We start from the raw sequence: 18191 nt of genomic DNA, 5'->3' as shown, positions 1-18191 counted from the left end.
ACCATCAAAGGAATCTTCGCAGATACAACTGGTCAGATCTTAGTATACAATACTGATGATGATGCATCCAAAAACAGACTTCAGTTCATTCTCTCTTCTTTGTTCTGTTGGCTCTGCAGAATTAAAAAGAATAATAATAAAAAATATACTTTGTCTGCTGATCTGACTTTGAATACATACAAGGAGCAGACCTGAGGAGGGAGAAGTTATCATGTTTTCCACAGGCAGTTTTCAGAGCAAAATCCCATTTATCACTGAATTTTTGTGCCTTTGCAGGTTCAAGTCAGACCTCTAACTTACCAGGATGTTTAGTTTTTTGTGCTGGTGGATGCTCCACTGAGTCTTAGGAATGTGTAGCGTATTGAAATATAAGAACCCTGCTCTAGCCAGAGACCAAAGTTGTATAGTTCAGTACACTGCTGACATATGATCTCACATGCTTGGTGATCATGTGCAGGCACACAAATCAAATTGCAGAATAAGCTCTTTTTTAAAAGTCTATTTCCAAAGTTGCTAATGTAAAGGAATACAGCTTCCTCTTTTTCCGAGTTCAGAGCACTTGTTAGTGTCTCATGACTGAGTGTGGCCTCAGGAGTCTAAACCTGTTACAAAAAACTCATAGAAATTTGTGAAAAACATGTCTGTCTCAAAGGAAACAACTGGCTGGAATCTCTGTGAAGATGTAGAGGCTTTTCATTAAAAATATAAGTGATTGCAAGAAAACATACAACAGATTAGTAAAAGGAAAAGGAGGACTTGTGGCACCTTAGAGACTAACCAATTTATTTGAGCATGAGCTTTCGTGAGCTACAGCTCACTTCATCAGATGTTTACCGTGGAAACTGCAGCAGACTTTATATACACACAGAAATCATGAAACAATACCTCCTCCCACCCCACTGTCCTGCTGGTAATAGCTTATCTAAAGTGATCAACAGGTGGGCCATTTCCAGCACAAATCCAGGTTTTCTCACCCTCCACCCCCCCACACAAATTCACTCTCCTGCTGGTGCTAGCCCATTAGTAGCCTATCCTCTATAAAACTGTCAACAGCATCACAGCTAGGGTCCAAGGCAGCTAGAATTTGTGTGGGTCTGGGAATCATAAGTTGAGTGACTCAGTTAGGGTGGAATTGACTTCATTGGAGAGGACCCAGGCAAAATCCTCCACACCACTCAGGAACTTTATGCATAGCTAAAGTGGTGTGAAGGGCACAACAGGGTCCTCTGCACTTAGAAGAGTTCAGACACAATTAGCACGTAATAAATTTTAATGTGTTTGTGTTGGTTAAAATGCTGTAGAGATTGACTTGGGTGCCTTGGATTTTTAAACTCAAATTTCAAAGCTATAATCTTGTAACTTTGAAATGTAGCTCCGCGACATGACTTTTTCCACCCAGTACCTAATAGTGGGCATTCTGTTTTCATTTGTATATTTCTTCCCTAGGCCTGATAAAGTAGACGAATGTAATAGAACATGGCACTTCAATGTGACTGAAATTAAGGTAATTTAATTTATTTAAATTAAAATGTTAATTCTGAGCAGGATTGAACACAATTACGTTTTCAAATCCCAAATATATATAACTTCATAGCATATCACTTCTGATTTAATTTGTGATCTGAGATGGTTACGCTTTTAAAAATTCCCATTCCAACATTCATTAGGTGCTTTATTCCCTTATTCTAAGTCTCGATGAAGTTCAACAACTCCCTCAAATCACCATTGGTTTTGTATATACACATGGCTTGAGTCATTCCCTTGTCTTTTCAAGTAGAAATTGGCAGAACACTGGCTCTGGGCCACCCGGGGCAAAAAATCTTTCTGGAGGGGAGGGTACAACTAGTGCACCCCTTGCAACTTCTGTACTGCTGGGCGGCCCAGCACCTGGGAGTGCATTTTCCACATAGCATCCAGTAGTAGGACTCCTGTTGAGCGTCATCTGTTGCTTAAAGCTGTTCCCCTGATGGAACCAATAAGGGAATTGAAAGCAGTGGTGGCTGCAGCCTGTCCTTTCCCAGAGGTGAGGTACATCTGCAAGCTGGGGTGCAGAGAATGCAAATTAAGGAGAGCTGAACAGTAAGTTCTATGATCAATTTGACTTCTTTCAAACCATAAAGAACGGAAAAGTCCGTTTTTCAGTCAAACATTGCTTTATAATACAGGGTGGGGGATTAAAGTCTGGAGATGAGTAAGACAGGAACCATACAATTTAACAGGATTTCTGTAGGGTTGCAGAAATTAATCAGTTAATTAAACAGTTACAGAAACATATCTTATTTCAAGAAAGGAAATATTTTTGTACAGTGTTTCAAAATCTAATTATACATTTGCATCTGAAACAGCCATAAGGATACATTTTAACCATATCAGCACATAAAACCTCTTACTCACCTAGCAATAATTTTTTTCACTTATATAATGGGTTTCAGCCAAGAATCTTTAAGTAATTGGGCAATCTTTTGAAATTGTATCCATTTATGTATGTTGAGTATGAAGTCACTTTTCAGGGTAGATACATATTTTTAATTTCTAGGATCTCTTGCCAGACATGAGACACTACTGGCCTGATATACTCCATTCATCTCCTAATCGCACCCAGTTCTGGTGAGTTCAAGCTACAATGGAAAATAATTTTGGATGTATTTTATAGTCTTTCTGAATGACTATCTGAAGGAGCCTTTGGTACCAGGCTTCAGATGCTTGCTGGAGTTGCGTGGAAAACCTTGGAAAAACAACTTTAGAAATGATTCTGCACTTTCCTTCTGTGTCTCTTATTCTTTGTCAATATTAATATTTACATGAAAGCAGAATCTCTGGCCTCAGTCTTCCAAAGGTTTACCTGTGTCGGCCCTTACGCCTTTATTGTGTCCCAGTGACTACCATGACAGTCAGTGCAGTCATCTAGACCTGATAAGTGTCATATACAGACCTCCTGTAGGTGTATCACACATTCCTATAGGACTGGTAAAATGGCACACATTTAGAGAGGGAAGGAGAGAGAGAGACATTCCTCCTACAAGAAGTATATGAAGGTGCAGAGAACAACCAATCAAGAACCTGTGAGTTCTTGTCAAACAAACTTGATAGTGTTCTTTGAGATTACAAGATTGGTTGACAAAGGTAACTGTGTTGACATCCTACACATATAATTCTGTAAGGCATTTTGATGTAGCTCCACACAATATCCGGAGGTTTCTTGTGTTTTTTTTTTGTTTTTTGTTTTTGTTTTGTAAAAGCACTATACAAAAATCAGTGCAGCCCATATTGGATTTATTTAAAAACTGGTTAACTGATAGATCTAAAAAAAACCCCCAAAACCCTAAATGGGAGTCATCATCCAATGTTGGTGTTTCTTATGGTTTCCCACAGGGACCTGTTCTTTCCCTTTCTTTTCTTTTCATTATCTTTATCAATAATCTGGAAATAAATATAAAATTAGTGTTGCTAATATTTACAGATGACCCACAAGTTGGTGAAGCAATAAATAATGATAAAGATAGGTTTGATCCATATTCCTCTGTAGAACTTACTGTAAAATGTCCTCACTTAACAACATGCATTTTAGTACAGCTAAACACAAGGGCATAGTTCTGGGAATCAAGACTGTAGGTCACATTTATAGGACGGAGGACTGTGTTCGGAAAGCAGGACTGCAGTTAGTAACATTAGTAATATTAGTAACAGGATAAACATGATTCTTACTGTGTATAGTATTCTGCAAGGTCTTTGGTGTTTGCAGTAGGCTAAGCTCGTTACTATGGTTTCCATATCTTCTCTGTGTTCAGTCAAAGAAGGGAAGATAAAAACTATTTTCTTTCTTTCTCCCATTGCAAATTGTGACGGGGCAAGGCCAGATGGCTATAGTAAAGTAATGGGAGTCAGTTATATTAGTCACAAGCTAAAGAAATCCCTGTTACCAGAATAAGCAAATGGCAGCTGCTCCAGGTCAATTAAGATCTTTCCAGAAGGCAGGGAGGACAACTAGGTTGATTGGGACACCTGAAGCCAATCATGGGCTGGCTGAAACTAGTTAAAAGCCTCCCAGTTAGTCAGGTGGGCATGCATGTCAGGAGCTGTAGGAGGAAGTTGCGCTGTTGGAGAGACTGAGCAGTATACACCATATCAGGCACGAGGAAAGAGGCCCTGAGGTAAGGGTGAAGTGGATCTTGAGGAAGTGTGGGTTGCTGTGGAGAAGTAGCCCAGGGAATTGTACGCATCCTGTTTCTAAAAAGTCAGCTACCATAGCTGATACTATTAGGGTCCCTGGGCTGGAGCCCGAAGTAGAGGGTGGGTCCGGGCTCCCCCTTTTGCCCTCCTGATGAATCACTGAGACTGGGAGACAACAGAGACTGTGCAAGGGAGGATAACGTCTCCTCACCTCCCTCGCTGGCTTATGATGAAAATGGCTCAGTAGGCTGTGACCCTTGCCTCTAGAGAGAGAAGGGCTACGTGGAGGGTCACAGTGAGCCTCTGAGGCTAGCAAAATCCACCGGGAAGTGCAGGACCCACGGAGACAAGGACAGAGCTTTGTCACAAAATGTATTAATTTTTCATATCTCCTTGATAAATGCTTGAAGTTGCTGGCTCACTAGAGACATTGTAAGTCTGTTTCACACCACGGGTTCCTTGTATAGATGTGAAAAGGCAATAGAGCATGCCTGTGAACGAAGAGCCTTTCCTGCCCAAAACCTCAACCCAAAAAGTTAATGGACTCATTCAGTATTTTATTAGATTCTCCCAGCTGCTGAGTTAAAATCCTTCACTGACTTAGTTTCTGAGGTGCTTTCCATTAGGATTGGGTAGTTTATCTCAACCTATCGGACTGAAAATTCTCCGGGGGAGTATCATAAAGCAGGCAGGGAGAGTGGCTGTCCTTTTGACCCTGCCCTCTTCCTACATAGAAAGCCCAATCCCCGCCTAGTTCCAGGGCGAGACAAACATGCCACAGAACTGGCACTTCCTGCACCCTGATCAACTGCTCTTTACTTCACTTTGCTCATTGAAACAGTTGGGAGCTTTTGGCCTGAAGAGTGAATGTAGGAGCTTGTTTCTTTTTTCTGAGGGGGAAAGTCAAGATATGATATCATGGTAGTGGACAGCAGGTCCTGATAAACATAAGTGAAATATTTTCATACAAGTTTGTTGGTGAAAAACGGCTATTTGATCAAAATGAAAAAAAAATCCTTCAAAACTTTGAATCCGCTCTAGTCCCATATTTCATCATGGCTACTGATGCTGTTTAGCATTTCTAACTCAAAAGCTAGCCAACAACAGTCTTGCCAAAAGTTGAAATAACCTTGGGATACCAGCAGTATAAAAGCAATATGGCAGTTGGTTTAGGTATGTTTTAATTCTTTTTCTGTGACCAGTATTTGTTGACTGTGTGAGAAATCCTTCCCTTTAATACTGGGAGCTGTTTAATAAGGGACAGTGTTGCCTTAAATATGGCTCTAATTATAGATTTTATGAATCTACAAGCTTTTAGCAAACCTAACACCGCTGAAATGCTTCCACATTTTTTACTGTAGTTAAAATAGTTCTAATGAAACAAATAAGCATTCCTTGTAAATATTCCTTTTTAGAATATAAAACCCTGAAAATTCAGCATGAAGACCTAAAAGTGAAATGGACTAAATAGATTTTTTGAAAGCTAAATGAAAGAATTATATTAAAGAGCATAGAAAGTGACAAGTAAATGGATTTTAAAAAATCCTTCCACTTAAGAATCTAAGATCTTAGTAACATAGGAAAGAGAAATATATGTATTCTACAATTTATCATTTTTAAATTGAAAGTGTCCCTTGTGGAGTAATTGTTTAGGGGGAAATTCTTGAAAAGATTGTTCAGCCCAAACATATAAGGCTGTAGGCTCAACCCAAATGTGTACAGCGCAGAAGAAAGAATCAACAGACCTGGCAACTATCTGCATCTAATCCCCTTTGAGTACTGCAAGTTATGGACATCTGTGTGTTGCAGCTCCTCATTATTCCTCCCTCAGTATCTACATGCCTGTGAACAACTGCATTTGTTTAGTTCTCAGACTCACCTGATATGACTCTAGCTTTGTCTACCATACACACTCAGGCTTCAGTGCTCCTGTAAAGTGGAGCAGAACTCTGCAGTGCTGTTTGGACACCCCATCTTCCGTCTACAATGGTGAGCATAACAATTTTTGCTGCATTGTGGGCATTCTGCAGCTCTGCGTAGTGCAGAGGCAGAATTACTGATGTCAGCACACGGTAAAAAGTGATGGAGCAGGGCAGGTTGCATAAGTGAGTCCCCATGCATGCCCATTAGCAGAAGGAAATCAAAAGAGGGACTGTCTCACTGAGTACTCCATTTGAATGCTGAGCCTTTGAACTCGTGTCCTCAGACACACCTGTTGTGCAGTAATGCCTTACCTCTTTTTTTCCCCCCATGCTGCTGAGGGTCAGGGAGATCCACAAGAGGTTTGTTGTTGGGTAGTTTGTTTATTTACTCTTTTCTGCCTGTACAGAGGACTGTCTTGCATCCATATTCGGCACAAGCATGAGCTGATGCTCAAGTGTGGTGACCTTGCCTCTCTTGCTGTTTGCCACACAAGTGCTTTGAGAAATCAAGGCCTTCCTGAGCATTAGAGAAGAAAGAAATTGGTCTCGTATTTTTCACTAGGGATCTCTGCAGTTTCCATAGTTTCCTTAGTTGTGTTTTGTGTTAAGTGGAAGAGGTGAAGGTAAAATGCCACATTCCCATACTCAACAGTTAAAAAGAATGAATTATTTCTACATCTTTTCTCTTCTTTCATGTAGCTGTGCTGTACAAAATAGGTAGCTTCTCTTTAAGAAGGGTTATCTTAATTTTTTTGTTACAAGCTGGGGCAAGCACCCCATCCTGGACACTCACCATGCTGTAGTGAACCCAAACTTTGGGTCCCATGGGTTCTTGCTGTGCTGGGCAGAGCTCTTGGCAGTGGAGACACTACAGTCCGGTTGCCCAGGCCCTGAAACTATCAGCAGTTCTTCCAAGCAGCTGCTGCATGCTTCTAAAGTTCCACCAAAGCTGCAGACCCTCTGGTTTGTAGTTTGGTATGGATACATACAGATAGATTCTGATTTGTCACATTTGTATTGACTCTAAAGAAACAAATCTATAGCAATGTGAGAAACATTTTCATTCTAACCCCCTAATTTCAGTACTTCTACAGTCTTCCAGTTACACATAACCACCCCCAATCCCCAAATCTTGAACTCAGTCTTCATACTCACTCCCAGCTCAAAAGTAAATGTCGTTTTTTCCAATTCCAAGTATTTAATAAGAGTTTTCATACTTTAAGTTCTTTAACTTTTATTGTAAACATATAACTCAAAGGCATCCTGAAGAAGAAAAAAAACTGGACTTATGCCCCTTCTTTGTGATGTATAAAGGGGGCATCACAAGAGTCAAGGGATTGAAAGCAAGGCATCCCAAAAGTGAAGGGATTTTTTTAGTCATTCATGACAAGCTTTTTGTGTTTTGTGCTGACATCTATTTAACCCCAGTCACTAATGAACATTTTGGGAAAAGGATGTCCGTGTTAAAGATTCCACACCTGCATCTTTCACAGTAAATATGCCTTAAGATACAGCTGAATCTCCTGCTTTGTATGTGTTAGTCCACTGACAAAATAGAGTCTGGCCTTTTTTTTTTTTTGCATTACATTCTGGGATACTGATAGCCTTGACATTATAGTAAGAAACCAGGTTTTCAGACATCTTCATTGTTTTTAAAATTCGATTTGATGCATGGCCTGCTACCATAGTGTACAAGACCTCACTAAAGTTTATACTAAAAGAAATTTAGAAATGTTAACACTTTAAACAAATTCTCAAAGGTTAACTTTCTGAACATGACTCATTTCTCATAATACATTTTTTATCTCACTAATATGACTAAATTTTGTCAAGCCGTGACTAACTTGGGTATGTTCTGCTTACCTAAGTTAGCCCACAATGCATATTTTTCAGATGGTTTTCTGTATCTGTGTAAGCTATTTATATGGCCCACCATCACCATAGTTCCTGGGCACATCGCAATCTTCAATATGTTTATCCTTACAACACTCCTGCGAGGTAGGGAAGTATTACTTATTCCTAATTTACAGGTGGAAAACTGAGTCACAGAGATACTAATCTGTTTGCCAGGGTCATACAGAATGTCTGTTGAAGGATAGGGAATTGAACACAGATATCCCAGTCCCAGACTAGTACCTTAACCAATGGACCATCCTCTTTTTCTCTCTTGTATAGTTTATAGGACAGTCTGAAACTATCTCATGCAGTATTACTGAAAAAAAATGTTCCCAGTTCACCAGCCAGATAGAACTCTGTTTCTGTACTAAATAATAAAATCTCATGAAGGCAGGGCTTTTGTATTGTACGTTCTACTGTATGTGGCACTAAATTGTTATCAGACTTGAAAAATACATCCTGTTACTGGATGGCTTTGTAAGTCTTGTTACAATTCAGAATCCACAAAACCCTGAAGCCCAATGTGTAAAATGTAGCTGTTCCTAGCTCTGCCACTGGCTGTAACATTTATGGTCTCAGTCAGTGGGCAAGTTAGCGTCTCTCTTCTTTTGATCAAACGATTATCTCATCCTGATATTTCCTTAGCAATTTGCACTAATAGAACTGTGAAAATCTGCCTTCCTACAGCAATGTTTTCTCTTTGTCTTGTGTGCTCTACGACATGCTAGGGTTCTCTGCCTTATCACATCTAATCCAGTCTCAGTCTGAGATGCTGGCACCGGGAATGGGAGGCTTCTCATTTTCGCACCTGGCACCTGTGGCAAAGTGAACAAGATGTATTTGTAGAAATCAGTATCTCTGCTGACTTGTATTGAGGTGCAGGGCGATACAGGAAGAGGATTTGGGGGGTTTGGAGTGGGATTTTTGCCTTCGCTAGCTGATTATATGTGCAGTTGTTTGTAAGAGATGTGGTGGTTTTCTCCTGTTTCAGTTATTAACTTCATCTGTCATATGCTTGTTCTTATACTAATATTTGGATAAGAATGCTTTATCTTAAAGGGACTTTCTCTTAGCTCTTTGAGTATACCTGGGCAGATTCCATGTCTCCTAAAAACTGAATTTAGCTTTGTTCCCTTAGGAAGCACGAGTGGGAGAAACATGGGACCTGTGCAGCCACAGTGGAGCCTCTTAATTCTCAAAAGAAATATTTTGGTAGAACATTGGATCTCTACCAAAAACTTGACCTCAACAGGTATGGAAATCTACCCCTTCTGTTGGTTTATTATTTTAGTGGTGCAAAAGGCTTTGATGTACACTTAACAACAAAGAAAAAAACCCTAAAAATGTCATTCTGCAGTGGAAAAATGACTGTTGATGCCAGTTGTCTTTAATAATGTACTCTAGAGCCAGAGCAAGGATTATTCTGCTACCATTTTAAGTTGTAGTACAGTCTCCTTTTCTCATCACACAATACTAGGCACCAATCCAACTTCCATTTCAGTCAGTAAGTTTCTTCGTTGTCTCTAATGAATCCAATTTTGCCATCCTTTTCAGGTAAAACTCCCATTGACTGCAGTGAGAATGGCAGGATTGGCCCTAGAGGTAGATTCATTTTTAGATACCATAGGCTGCCATTTGTTTACTGAAGCCCTGATCCTGCACACACTTACACATGTGCTTAACTTTACTTCTGTGAGTAGCCCTTCTAATTTTTATGGGATTACTCACAGCAGTAGAGTTAAATATATGCAAAGGCATTTGCAGGATCAGGGCCTGAGATGGTTGCATGGTGTTATAATAGACAGTCAAATTGGAAGTCAAGTTTTGGCTACTATACCTTTTAGAAGTACTGTTATGTAACCAGAAACATTCTTGTAGATTTTTAAAAACCTATATACAACACTGTGCTTGAGAAACTAAATTTTGCAATAGGAGGGCCAATAAAAAAAATTCAGGACATTTATAAAATAAAGTGCATCCATCGTTTCCCTTAGTGGAAAAGGACAAGTCAAGTGCAAAACTCTTGTTCAGCTTTCTGAGAGAGAGAATAATAGACTAGGATTTAGGAACTATAGAGGAAGGATCCAATAGAAACAGAGGACAGCCTGAAAGACCAAAGTCAACCAATGCCAAAGCCCCCACCATGCACTCATAAGCAATTAACTGTGTTATGTCTTCTTATTCCTATTGGATGATCCCATCTCACTGCTCCAACACACTGGTGGCTACACAAAAAAACCTTTTAGATGGGATATAACAACTTGTCCCAGCTCCTTAGGTATACATTAATTAGGAGCACTTTTAAAAATACCCCCCATGTAGTGACTAGCAGGCTGTCAGCTTCTCCGTTCCCTGCTTGAATGTGCAAATTTGCAGCATACAGATGTCTCATGTGAAACCTACATGAAATTATCAGCCTGGGAGACCCCGGGTCCAGTCCACCTGTTCCAACCATTCTTTCATTATTTATCCACAGTGGAACAGCTTTGTCAGGAGAGCTTGAGAGAACCCCACATCTGAATACCCCTAGCTCAGGGGTTTGAGCACTCTGAGAGGTGGGAAACCCCTGTTTTGAATTCTTCCTCCCCCTTTGACGGAAAGGGGGGAGTTGAACATGGGGTCTCCCGCCTCTCAGGCGAGTGCTTTAGACACTGGGCTAAAAGTTATTAGGTAGGCGGCAGCACCACCACCTCGTCCTCCTTTGGCAGAATTTTGAATGGGACCTTTTGAGCACACCTACTGGATTGGGCACTGCCTCTGCTTAGGTGGGCTAAGGACTATCTTCCCTTGGTTCATAGATCACTCTGGGACTTAGGCAGGAGATAGATGGCTGAACACCTAGAGGAAGACAGCAATGAACATGCACAGAGGCAGGAACATAGGTGCCTACAGAACTTTTACGATGGAAAAATGTAGGTGCTGAGTGAGCGTGGGTGCCTTCAGGGTTCAGTGGGAGTATTGAGGATCGCAGTGGAGGCAAAAGAGGGACTTGGGTTCCTAAAACATGGACTCAGATGTCTAAAACAGGGATCCACTAAAGTACTTTGGCTCGTCCCACCTATCCTGCTTAGCTTTATTGAATGACTTATTTTAAAAATATGCTTTTAATATTAAATTAACTGGAAAACTTGTTTGATTATTCTCAGCTGACAATGGTTCTGAATCCTGAGCCACACTCCAGTTGCTTTGTGCTCTTCCACTGGTATAAAGTGACCTTAAATTTGGCAAATCTCCCTGTGTACAGGGATTTCCAGTAGCACACAGTGACCACAACAACTCCTATTCCTCTCCCTCCCTCTGGTCAGATGAGGAAAAAGAGATGTGACATGCTGCTCTAACCTGTATCACGTGACTGACACACCATAGCCCATGGATTTGGGGAGCGCAGAGAATGCCGTGGGCCCCTCTCCCAGCTACAACTGAGGATCTGGCTCTAATGGTTAAAGTTGATTCCAGCAGGAGAGTTCTCACTGCACCAGCCAAGGAGTAAGGGGAATGCTAGTTACTCAAGCTCGGGAAAGGAGAGGGAGGCTTCTCCCATTCCCCTTGCTTTAATCTGTCTGTCTAGCTCCCTCACTGGGATTTCCCATTTATCCATTGGTTAGCTGTAGCATATCTACATGCAGTGACTCCCATAAAATGTAAGATGTATTACTCCACAAAAGGCATTTTTTATTCATTTCAGTTGTCTCCTGAAAGTTGGGATAAAGCCAAGCAGTACCTATTACCAGGTAAGAAGCTGTCATACTTATAAAATCATTTTAATGTATTGCTGCTAGAAGGAGTGGGTAGCTTCAGACCTGCTGCAGATAAGCAATCTCTTCTAACTGTATAGCTGTTTACAGTAGTTTTTCATGCAAAAGGCTTTTTGTGATGGTACAAATATGGGATTTGTTGAAGTGATGCTATATGCCTTTCAGCGCTCTCTGGCTTTTAAATCTTCAGATGACAGCCATAAAAGAAGCCCTTACAAGTGTTTATGGAGTAACACCAAAGGTTCAGTGCCTTCCTCCAGAAGAGGTAAAACTTTCTTTTATTATTTCCTTTATTGATTGAAGTAGTAGACAAAAGTTTACCTTGATGAAACTAAATGCATTAACTTCTGATGATTTTTCCTCTCTTTGGCTTCTATGTTGGGACATTCCAAGTATCCCCTGAAATATATTTACCTCAAAGCATACAGTACTCAACTGTCTCTACTTAGGCCAAATTTTAGCTCTGTCCTACTAAAAATAAAAAGACTTTGCCTGATAGCACATGGGGATCAGGCAAATTCAGAGCCTTACCCAGTGTCCCGAAAGAATTCCTGTTTGGAGAAGTTTTATGGCTTTTCCTGTGATTCGGAAAGACAGAGCTAAATGATCTGTCTTCTCCAGCCAAGGCTGCCTAAAAATCCGGTTTCATTTTCCCTTTCCATGCCAGCAACTGATCTATAAGTTAGCATGCAGTAGAGAATTTAGTGTGCACAATCAATACATTATGGCACAAATACAATTCTACCAAAGTAAAATAAACTATATATTTAAGCTACAAAACAGTGCACATGGCATTGAGTTTAGTTAGCTATATAGGTTGTGATTTCCCCCTCCCTTTTAACTATCACTTTGTGATGTGACCTTTCCTGAAAAGGTCACAGATCAGCTCTAACAATCACTAATTTCCCTATCACAGTTTATTAAAGCTGTTTTGCTGGAAAACATTTGGCGGAGTTATCCCACCTGTGCAGAAAGCTATTTCATGAAAACCATTCCAAGTTAAAATTGCTTTTAGAGTTGAATATCTTTTTTTTGTGCTGTCAAGTTAATTTGCTTTAGCAATATTCTGAGTCTTTTTGTGCTCAGCCTTTCCTTTTTCACATTTAAACCCACTAAATCATAGACTCTAAGGTCAGAAGGGTCCATCATGATAGTCTAGTCAGACCTCCTGCACATTGCAGGCCACAGAACCTCACCCACCCACTCCTGTAATAGACCCATAACCTATGGCTGAGTTACTGAAGTCCTCAAATCATGATTTAAAGACTTCAAGTTACAAAGAATCCACCATTTGCACTAATTTAAACCTGCAAGTGACCCATGCCTCATGCTGCAGAGGAAGGCAACCCCCCCCACCCCCAGGGTCTCTGCCAATCTGACCCAGAGGAACATTCCTTCCTGATACCAAATATGGCAATCAGTTAGACCCTGAGCATATGGGCAAGACCCACCAACTATCAAAACCAGTTGCCAACAAATGAAACCAACAAATGAAAATTGGAGTTGTGCCATCAACTTCAATGGGAACAGGAATTTGCTTCAGTGCTTTTAACCAAGAGAGGCTGTATGTGTGGAACAGGTTAAAGCCTGGTTATTTCTATTCTGGAAAGGAGGAATAGGGGAGGCAATGATAGTGGTGCAAACAGTGATTGCTGTCATGGAGACTGCTCAGGTGTGTATGCATTTATTTTGTTACAAAAAAATCCAATACATTTCTTCTTTTTGAAGGGTGCCCAAATACTACAGTGATGAGAAATCTCTTTATTGGTATAAATTAGAGCTTCGCTCTAGTAAGAATCTTAAAAAATGATAGCCAGTATCTTAGGTATTGTGACAGGGTCGGCCCAGAATGCTACAGGAGAGTGATAGAAGGCAGATATATTAGCCCCAGGTTAAGTAGGTCCCTTTTCCCTGGGTAAGGTAACAGGGAAGGTTCCAGAACAATCAGGAACTTTCTGGAAACAATTAAGGCAGACAGGCTGATTAGAACACCTGCAGCCAATCAAGAAGCTGCTAGAATCAATTAAGGCAGGCTAATCAGGGCACCTGGGTTTAAAAAGTAGCTCACTTCAGTTTGTGGTGCGCATGTGAGGAGCTGAGAGAGAGAAGGCGTACTGCTGGAGAACTGAAGAGTACAAGCAGTATCAGACACTAGGAAGGGAGGTCCTATGGTGAGGGTAAAGAAGGTGTTGGGAGGAGGCCATGAAGAAGTAGCCCAGGGAGTTGTAGCTGTCGCACAGCTGTTCCAGGAGGCACTCAAGACAGCTGCATTCCACAGGGCCCTGGGCTGGAACCCGGAGTAGAGGGTGGGCCCGGGTTCCCCCCAAATCTCCCAACTTCTGATCAGACACAGGAGGAGTTGACCTGGACTGTTGGTTCACGAAAATGGCCGAATTGAGGGCTGCTGTGAACCTCCAAGGCGAGCAAATCCACCAATAAGCACAAGACCCGCCAAGGCAGAGGAGGAACTTTGTCACAGTATCCAAATGGATTCACTGACCTACACACTTTGTGAATTGCATAAAGGGAACAAGGTGTCTGTACTATGAACTGTATGCAGTAGATACTTCTAGAAACATCATCCACCCATACCTTTACAGTGACTTATCTTCAATATACCATAAGAACAAGCAATCTGTATCAAGAGCAGGGATTACTGACACCTTTTCATACAAAGATACAAAAGCCCCCCGCTCCTGCCCCGCCTCTTGCCACCCATTCTCCACCCCGAGTCCAACCTCTTCCCCAAATCCCGGCCCCGGCCTCGCCTCTTATCTGCCTCCTCTCCTGAGCGTGCTGTGTCCCCGCTCCTCCAACTTCCCTCCTGGAAAGTCCTAAGCGCTGCCAAGCTGTTTGGCGGCGGGAAGCGCTGCGAGGTAGAGAGGAGAGCAGCACGCTCGGGGAGAGGGGGGGTGGAGGCAGGAGGGAGCAGGGGGGTGAGGGGAGCTATGGTGGGCTGCAGGAAATAACTCCGCAGGCTGCCTGTTTGAGACCCCTGATCTTGAGGATTAGCTTATTTTCTCCTCTACAACAAGAAGCCTCAATGAGTGCCTTCAAAAGCTGAGTATCTCATTTTTACTGTTTCTAGGGCGAAGAAGTACAAACAATTGGTCAAATTGAATTCTGTTTTACCAAAGACTTGGAGCTGAGAAACTGTACACACTCAGAGGCTGAATCCTACGTAATGCCAAACAACTGGCATTTTGGACCTGAGGAGTTGTCTGTCTGTAATGATACCCTGACATATTACCCTGCACAGGTTCAGTTTTACAACTGAAGCCTCCAGAACTTGAAATACTTGGTAACAGATACCTTTTTAAAATGAGATACTTTGCAAAGCAATGAGAAAAGCTGTTTTGAGTAAGTGATACTATGCTTGCCTACCTCACGGGAGTGATGTGGGAATTAATGTTTGAAGTGCTATAGGTATAAGGTGATTCTTTTGTATTAAAGAGGCAATGGGCCAGATTCTAATGTCAGTTCCATAGCTGGAAATCTATGGTAATTGCACTAGTTTAACTAAGGTCAGAATCTGACTGGTTTTTTTTACTATAGGAAACACTGTTTAAAAGAGAAATGGCTTCTCAAAGTTCAGAATTGAATTAAAGTCCGATTCTTTATCTGGGCACTCTTTTTTTAAAAATTATTATTTGTGTGTTTTTTGGAATTGCAAACAGAGCATGAATTCGTCCCTCAGCCCACTATAAAAAGATTCTTATTTCTCAGAGTGAGATGAGTTTCTTGGGAGAAAAACTTATTCAGACATGAAACTAAGGGTCTTGTTCAGAGCTCCTTATGCAGGCAAAACACTGATTAGCTTCAATAAGAATTTTGCTGGGGAGTGCTGAATAGAGGCCCTGTCCTATGTGGTGTTAAGCCCCTTTTACACCCATTGAAGTCATTGAGCATTGTGTGTAACTGTTATCTCACAGGACTGGGCTTGTTATATTTGTGTTGTCTTGTTTGGCGAATGAAAAGCTGAGATGCAAACTCCCAAATGTGGCCAGTGGCCACTGATGATTTTGGTGCCCCAGTTTTTGGCTGCCCTTTTCAAAATGCCAAGATTTCCCTCTCCTCCAGATGCTGAACACCTGTAGTTCCCATTGATCTGACTTGTGAGTGCTCAGCTAGTCTGAAAATTACACCCAAGATGTCTGACTGGGCAGCCAAAAATAGAGGCACCCATAAGCAGTAGCTAGTTCTGAAACTGCTAGCCTGAATGGCTCCATATTCTTCTGACATATCTGATATCACCAAACCCAAATGTTTGAAAACCTACTACTAGAAATGACTTGGTAGGTCAGGAACATAAGAACCGTCATACTGGTCCGTCTAGCCCAGTATCCTGTCTTCCGAATGCCAGGTGCTTCAGAGGGAATGAACTGAACAGGTAAGCATCAAGTGATCCATATATCGCATATGAGGAATCTTAAAGGGCCAGGACTTTTAGAATTGTTGCATCACTAAAGAATAAATCACATTATTTTGTAACACTTTTATATTGTAAAGGAGACCGACTTCAAAGGATGCTGGTATTATCTGGTACGTTTCAGTGATTCCTGTGTGGGATGGCTGAATACACTATTGAATTTTACTAAATAGTAAGAGACAAATTCTGTTCTTTGTTTTCAAGGTGGGGGCTCCAGCTGAGTTCTGTGGGCATTTTGCTTGTATATGAAAGAGCACAGATTGGCTCAAAGATCAGAAATAATTCACTGCTTATCAGTATTACTTTGGACTGAATCCAGAGAAAGTCAGTGAAATTTTCAGGGATGGTACTTTGTCTTCTGGTAATGCTGTGAGCATCTGTAGTTCTTTCATCAGGACTGATTTAGTAATGAACACGGTATGAAATTATCAGTGGTAAGAGGAAATCTTTGTCTTGGGATCTTTTAAAATTTCAGTATGTATGTTTGTCCAGTAACACATCTGTTTGTAATGGTGAATGCTAGTGCAGGATCCCTTAATGCAATGATTGTCAGTAGAACCGTGTTGGTATTGTTGAATAACTTCTCAATGCACAGTAAAGAGTTACAGGGACATAACCTGCTACCGGTAGGGCCCAAAGTTACATTTACATCAGGCTTTTGGAAAATACACTTTCAAAAGCCCGATGAAAATGTTTGCATGAAACTAAATATTTTTGCTGACTAATTTCCTGCGAAGTTGTGCATCCAAACTACAGTATTGTGTGAAGTGCATGAAACTCAGAGTGAAACAAACCTTCATCCTAGAAGCTTGTACTACATGCAGAGTGCTCATTAACATTCCATTTTAGGTCCTTAAGCTTTCCTCAGTTCATGCCAGAATTTTCCAAGCAATGGTAACTGTTGAGACTTACCTAAAATGCATGAAATAATGAGAACATACTTGCTTTCAACAGAGTCTTTCTGAAATCATTAATATGGCTTTTTTCTTCTAATTATGGGGAGCTATCTTTGACAGTAGGGACTGGCAGAAAATTAATCCCTGTTGGGTGAAATTCTGTTCTGTGCAGAAAACCAGCACAAAGCCTATGTGCTTCTTTAGTACCATTTCAATTCTCATCATAGGGCTTCAGTGGTGCATAAGCTTTGTTCTGGTCCTTTACACAGAGGTTGATTTAATTCCAGTATGAACAACAACCCCAGGGATTTAAAAAAACAAACTATGAATCAGTCAGCGGGGTTCTTTTTATTTGTTTTCTGGGGCTGGATCCATCAGGCTCTGTTTTCAAGCTTTGCTACACAACCGCGAGGGCTGGAAACATGTCTTCTTCAGTGAAAGCTGTGATTCTCACATAACATGAATTTAGAAGCCAGGGTTTAAATACCACATATAGTGAGACTCATGGTAAAATCATAGGAGTTGGCAACCCTGATAAGCCCTCCCACTTCAATTATAACTTGGGCACTTGAAAGTCTAAAGCTACCATTTATAAGTTAGTGTACACCTAAAAGGCTTCAGCAATAAGTACTCTAGGGTACTTTTTTAAACTGCCTTCATTTTATTCTGCTATTGGAAACTTATGGGACCAATTTTGACATTTTGTGATATTGTCCATTATCAAAGCTACAGTCAGCAGCTTTCTTTCATAATTCAGGATATAATGATAGAGTTTAACTAGCCTTTTGAAAGGGTATGTCTACACTGGAAACTTCAAAGCGCTGCCGCGGGAGCTCTGGGAGAGAGCTCTCCCAGTGCTCCTGGTAATCCACCTCCACGAGGGGACTAGCTCCGAGCGCTGGGAACCTGTCTACACCAGCACTTTAACACGCTCGGACTTGCTGCACTCGGGGGTGGTTTTTCACACTCCTGAGCCAGCAAGTTAGAGCGCTATAAAATGTAAGTGTAGACAAATCTTTTTGAAAAACACCTAAGTTGTAGAATAAGGGCTTGATTACATTTGGAAGCTATTGCGAAGTAAACTAGAGTGTGAATTTAAAGTGCAATAACTATTCCACACTAA

General features: G+C 41.1%; 1 protein-coding gene across 4 annotated transcripts in view; it reads left to right on the top strand.

The window, feature by feature from the left end:
* Positions 1 to 18191, top strand: part of RNASET2 (ribonuclease T2) — a 76833-nt gene that overhangs the window by 20246 nt on the left and 38396 nt on the right. For 2 of the 4 annotated variants that reach the window (XM_073337909.1, XM_073337910.1), the window contains exons 5-10: positions 1447 to 1504; positions 2537 to 2607; positions 9127 to 9240; positions 11674 to 11719; positions 11934 to 12008; positions 14832 to 15363. In XM_073337909.1, coding sequence (XP_073194010.1) covers positions 1447 to 1504; positions 2537 to 2607; positions 9127 to 9240; positions 11674 to 11719; positions 11934 to 12008; positions 14832 to 15020 — 553 coding nt within the window. In that variant the 3' untranslated portion in view covers positions 15021 to 15363. Of the gene's footprint in view, positions 1 to 1446; positions 1505 to 2536; positions 2608 to 9126; positions 9241 to 11673; positions 11720 to 11908; positions 12009 to 14831; positions 15364 to 18191 lie in introns of those variants that run through there. The other 2 variants (XM_073337912.2, XM_073337911.2) reach the window with 2 other exon arrangements.

This window comes from Lepidochelys kempii, chromosome 3 (assembly GCF_965140285.1).
Source record: "Lepidochelys kempii isolate rLepKem1 chromosome 3, rLepKem1.hap1, whole genome shotgun sequence".
Classification (NCBI taxonomy): Eukaryota; Metazoa; Chordata; order Testudines; family Cheloniidae; genus Lepidochelys; species Lepidochelys kempii.
This window is presented reverse-complemented; position numbering and strand designations above follow the sequence as displayed.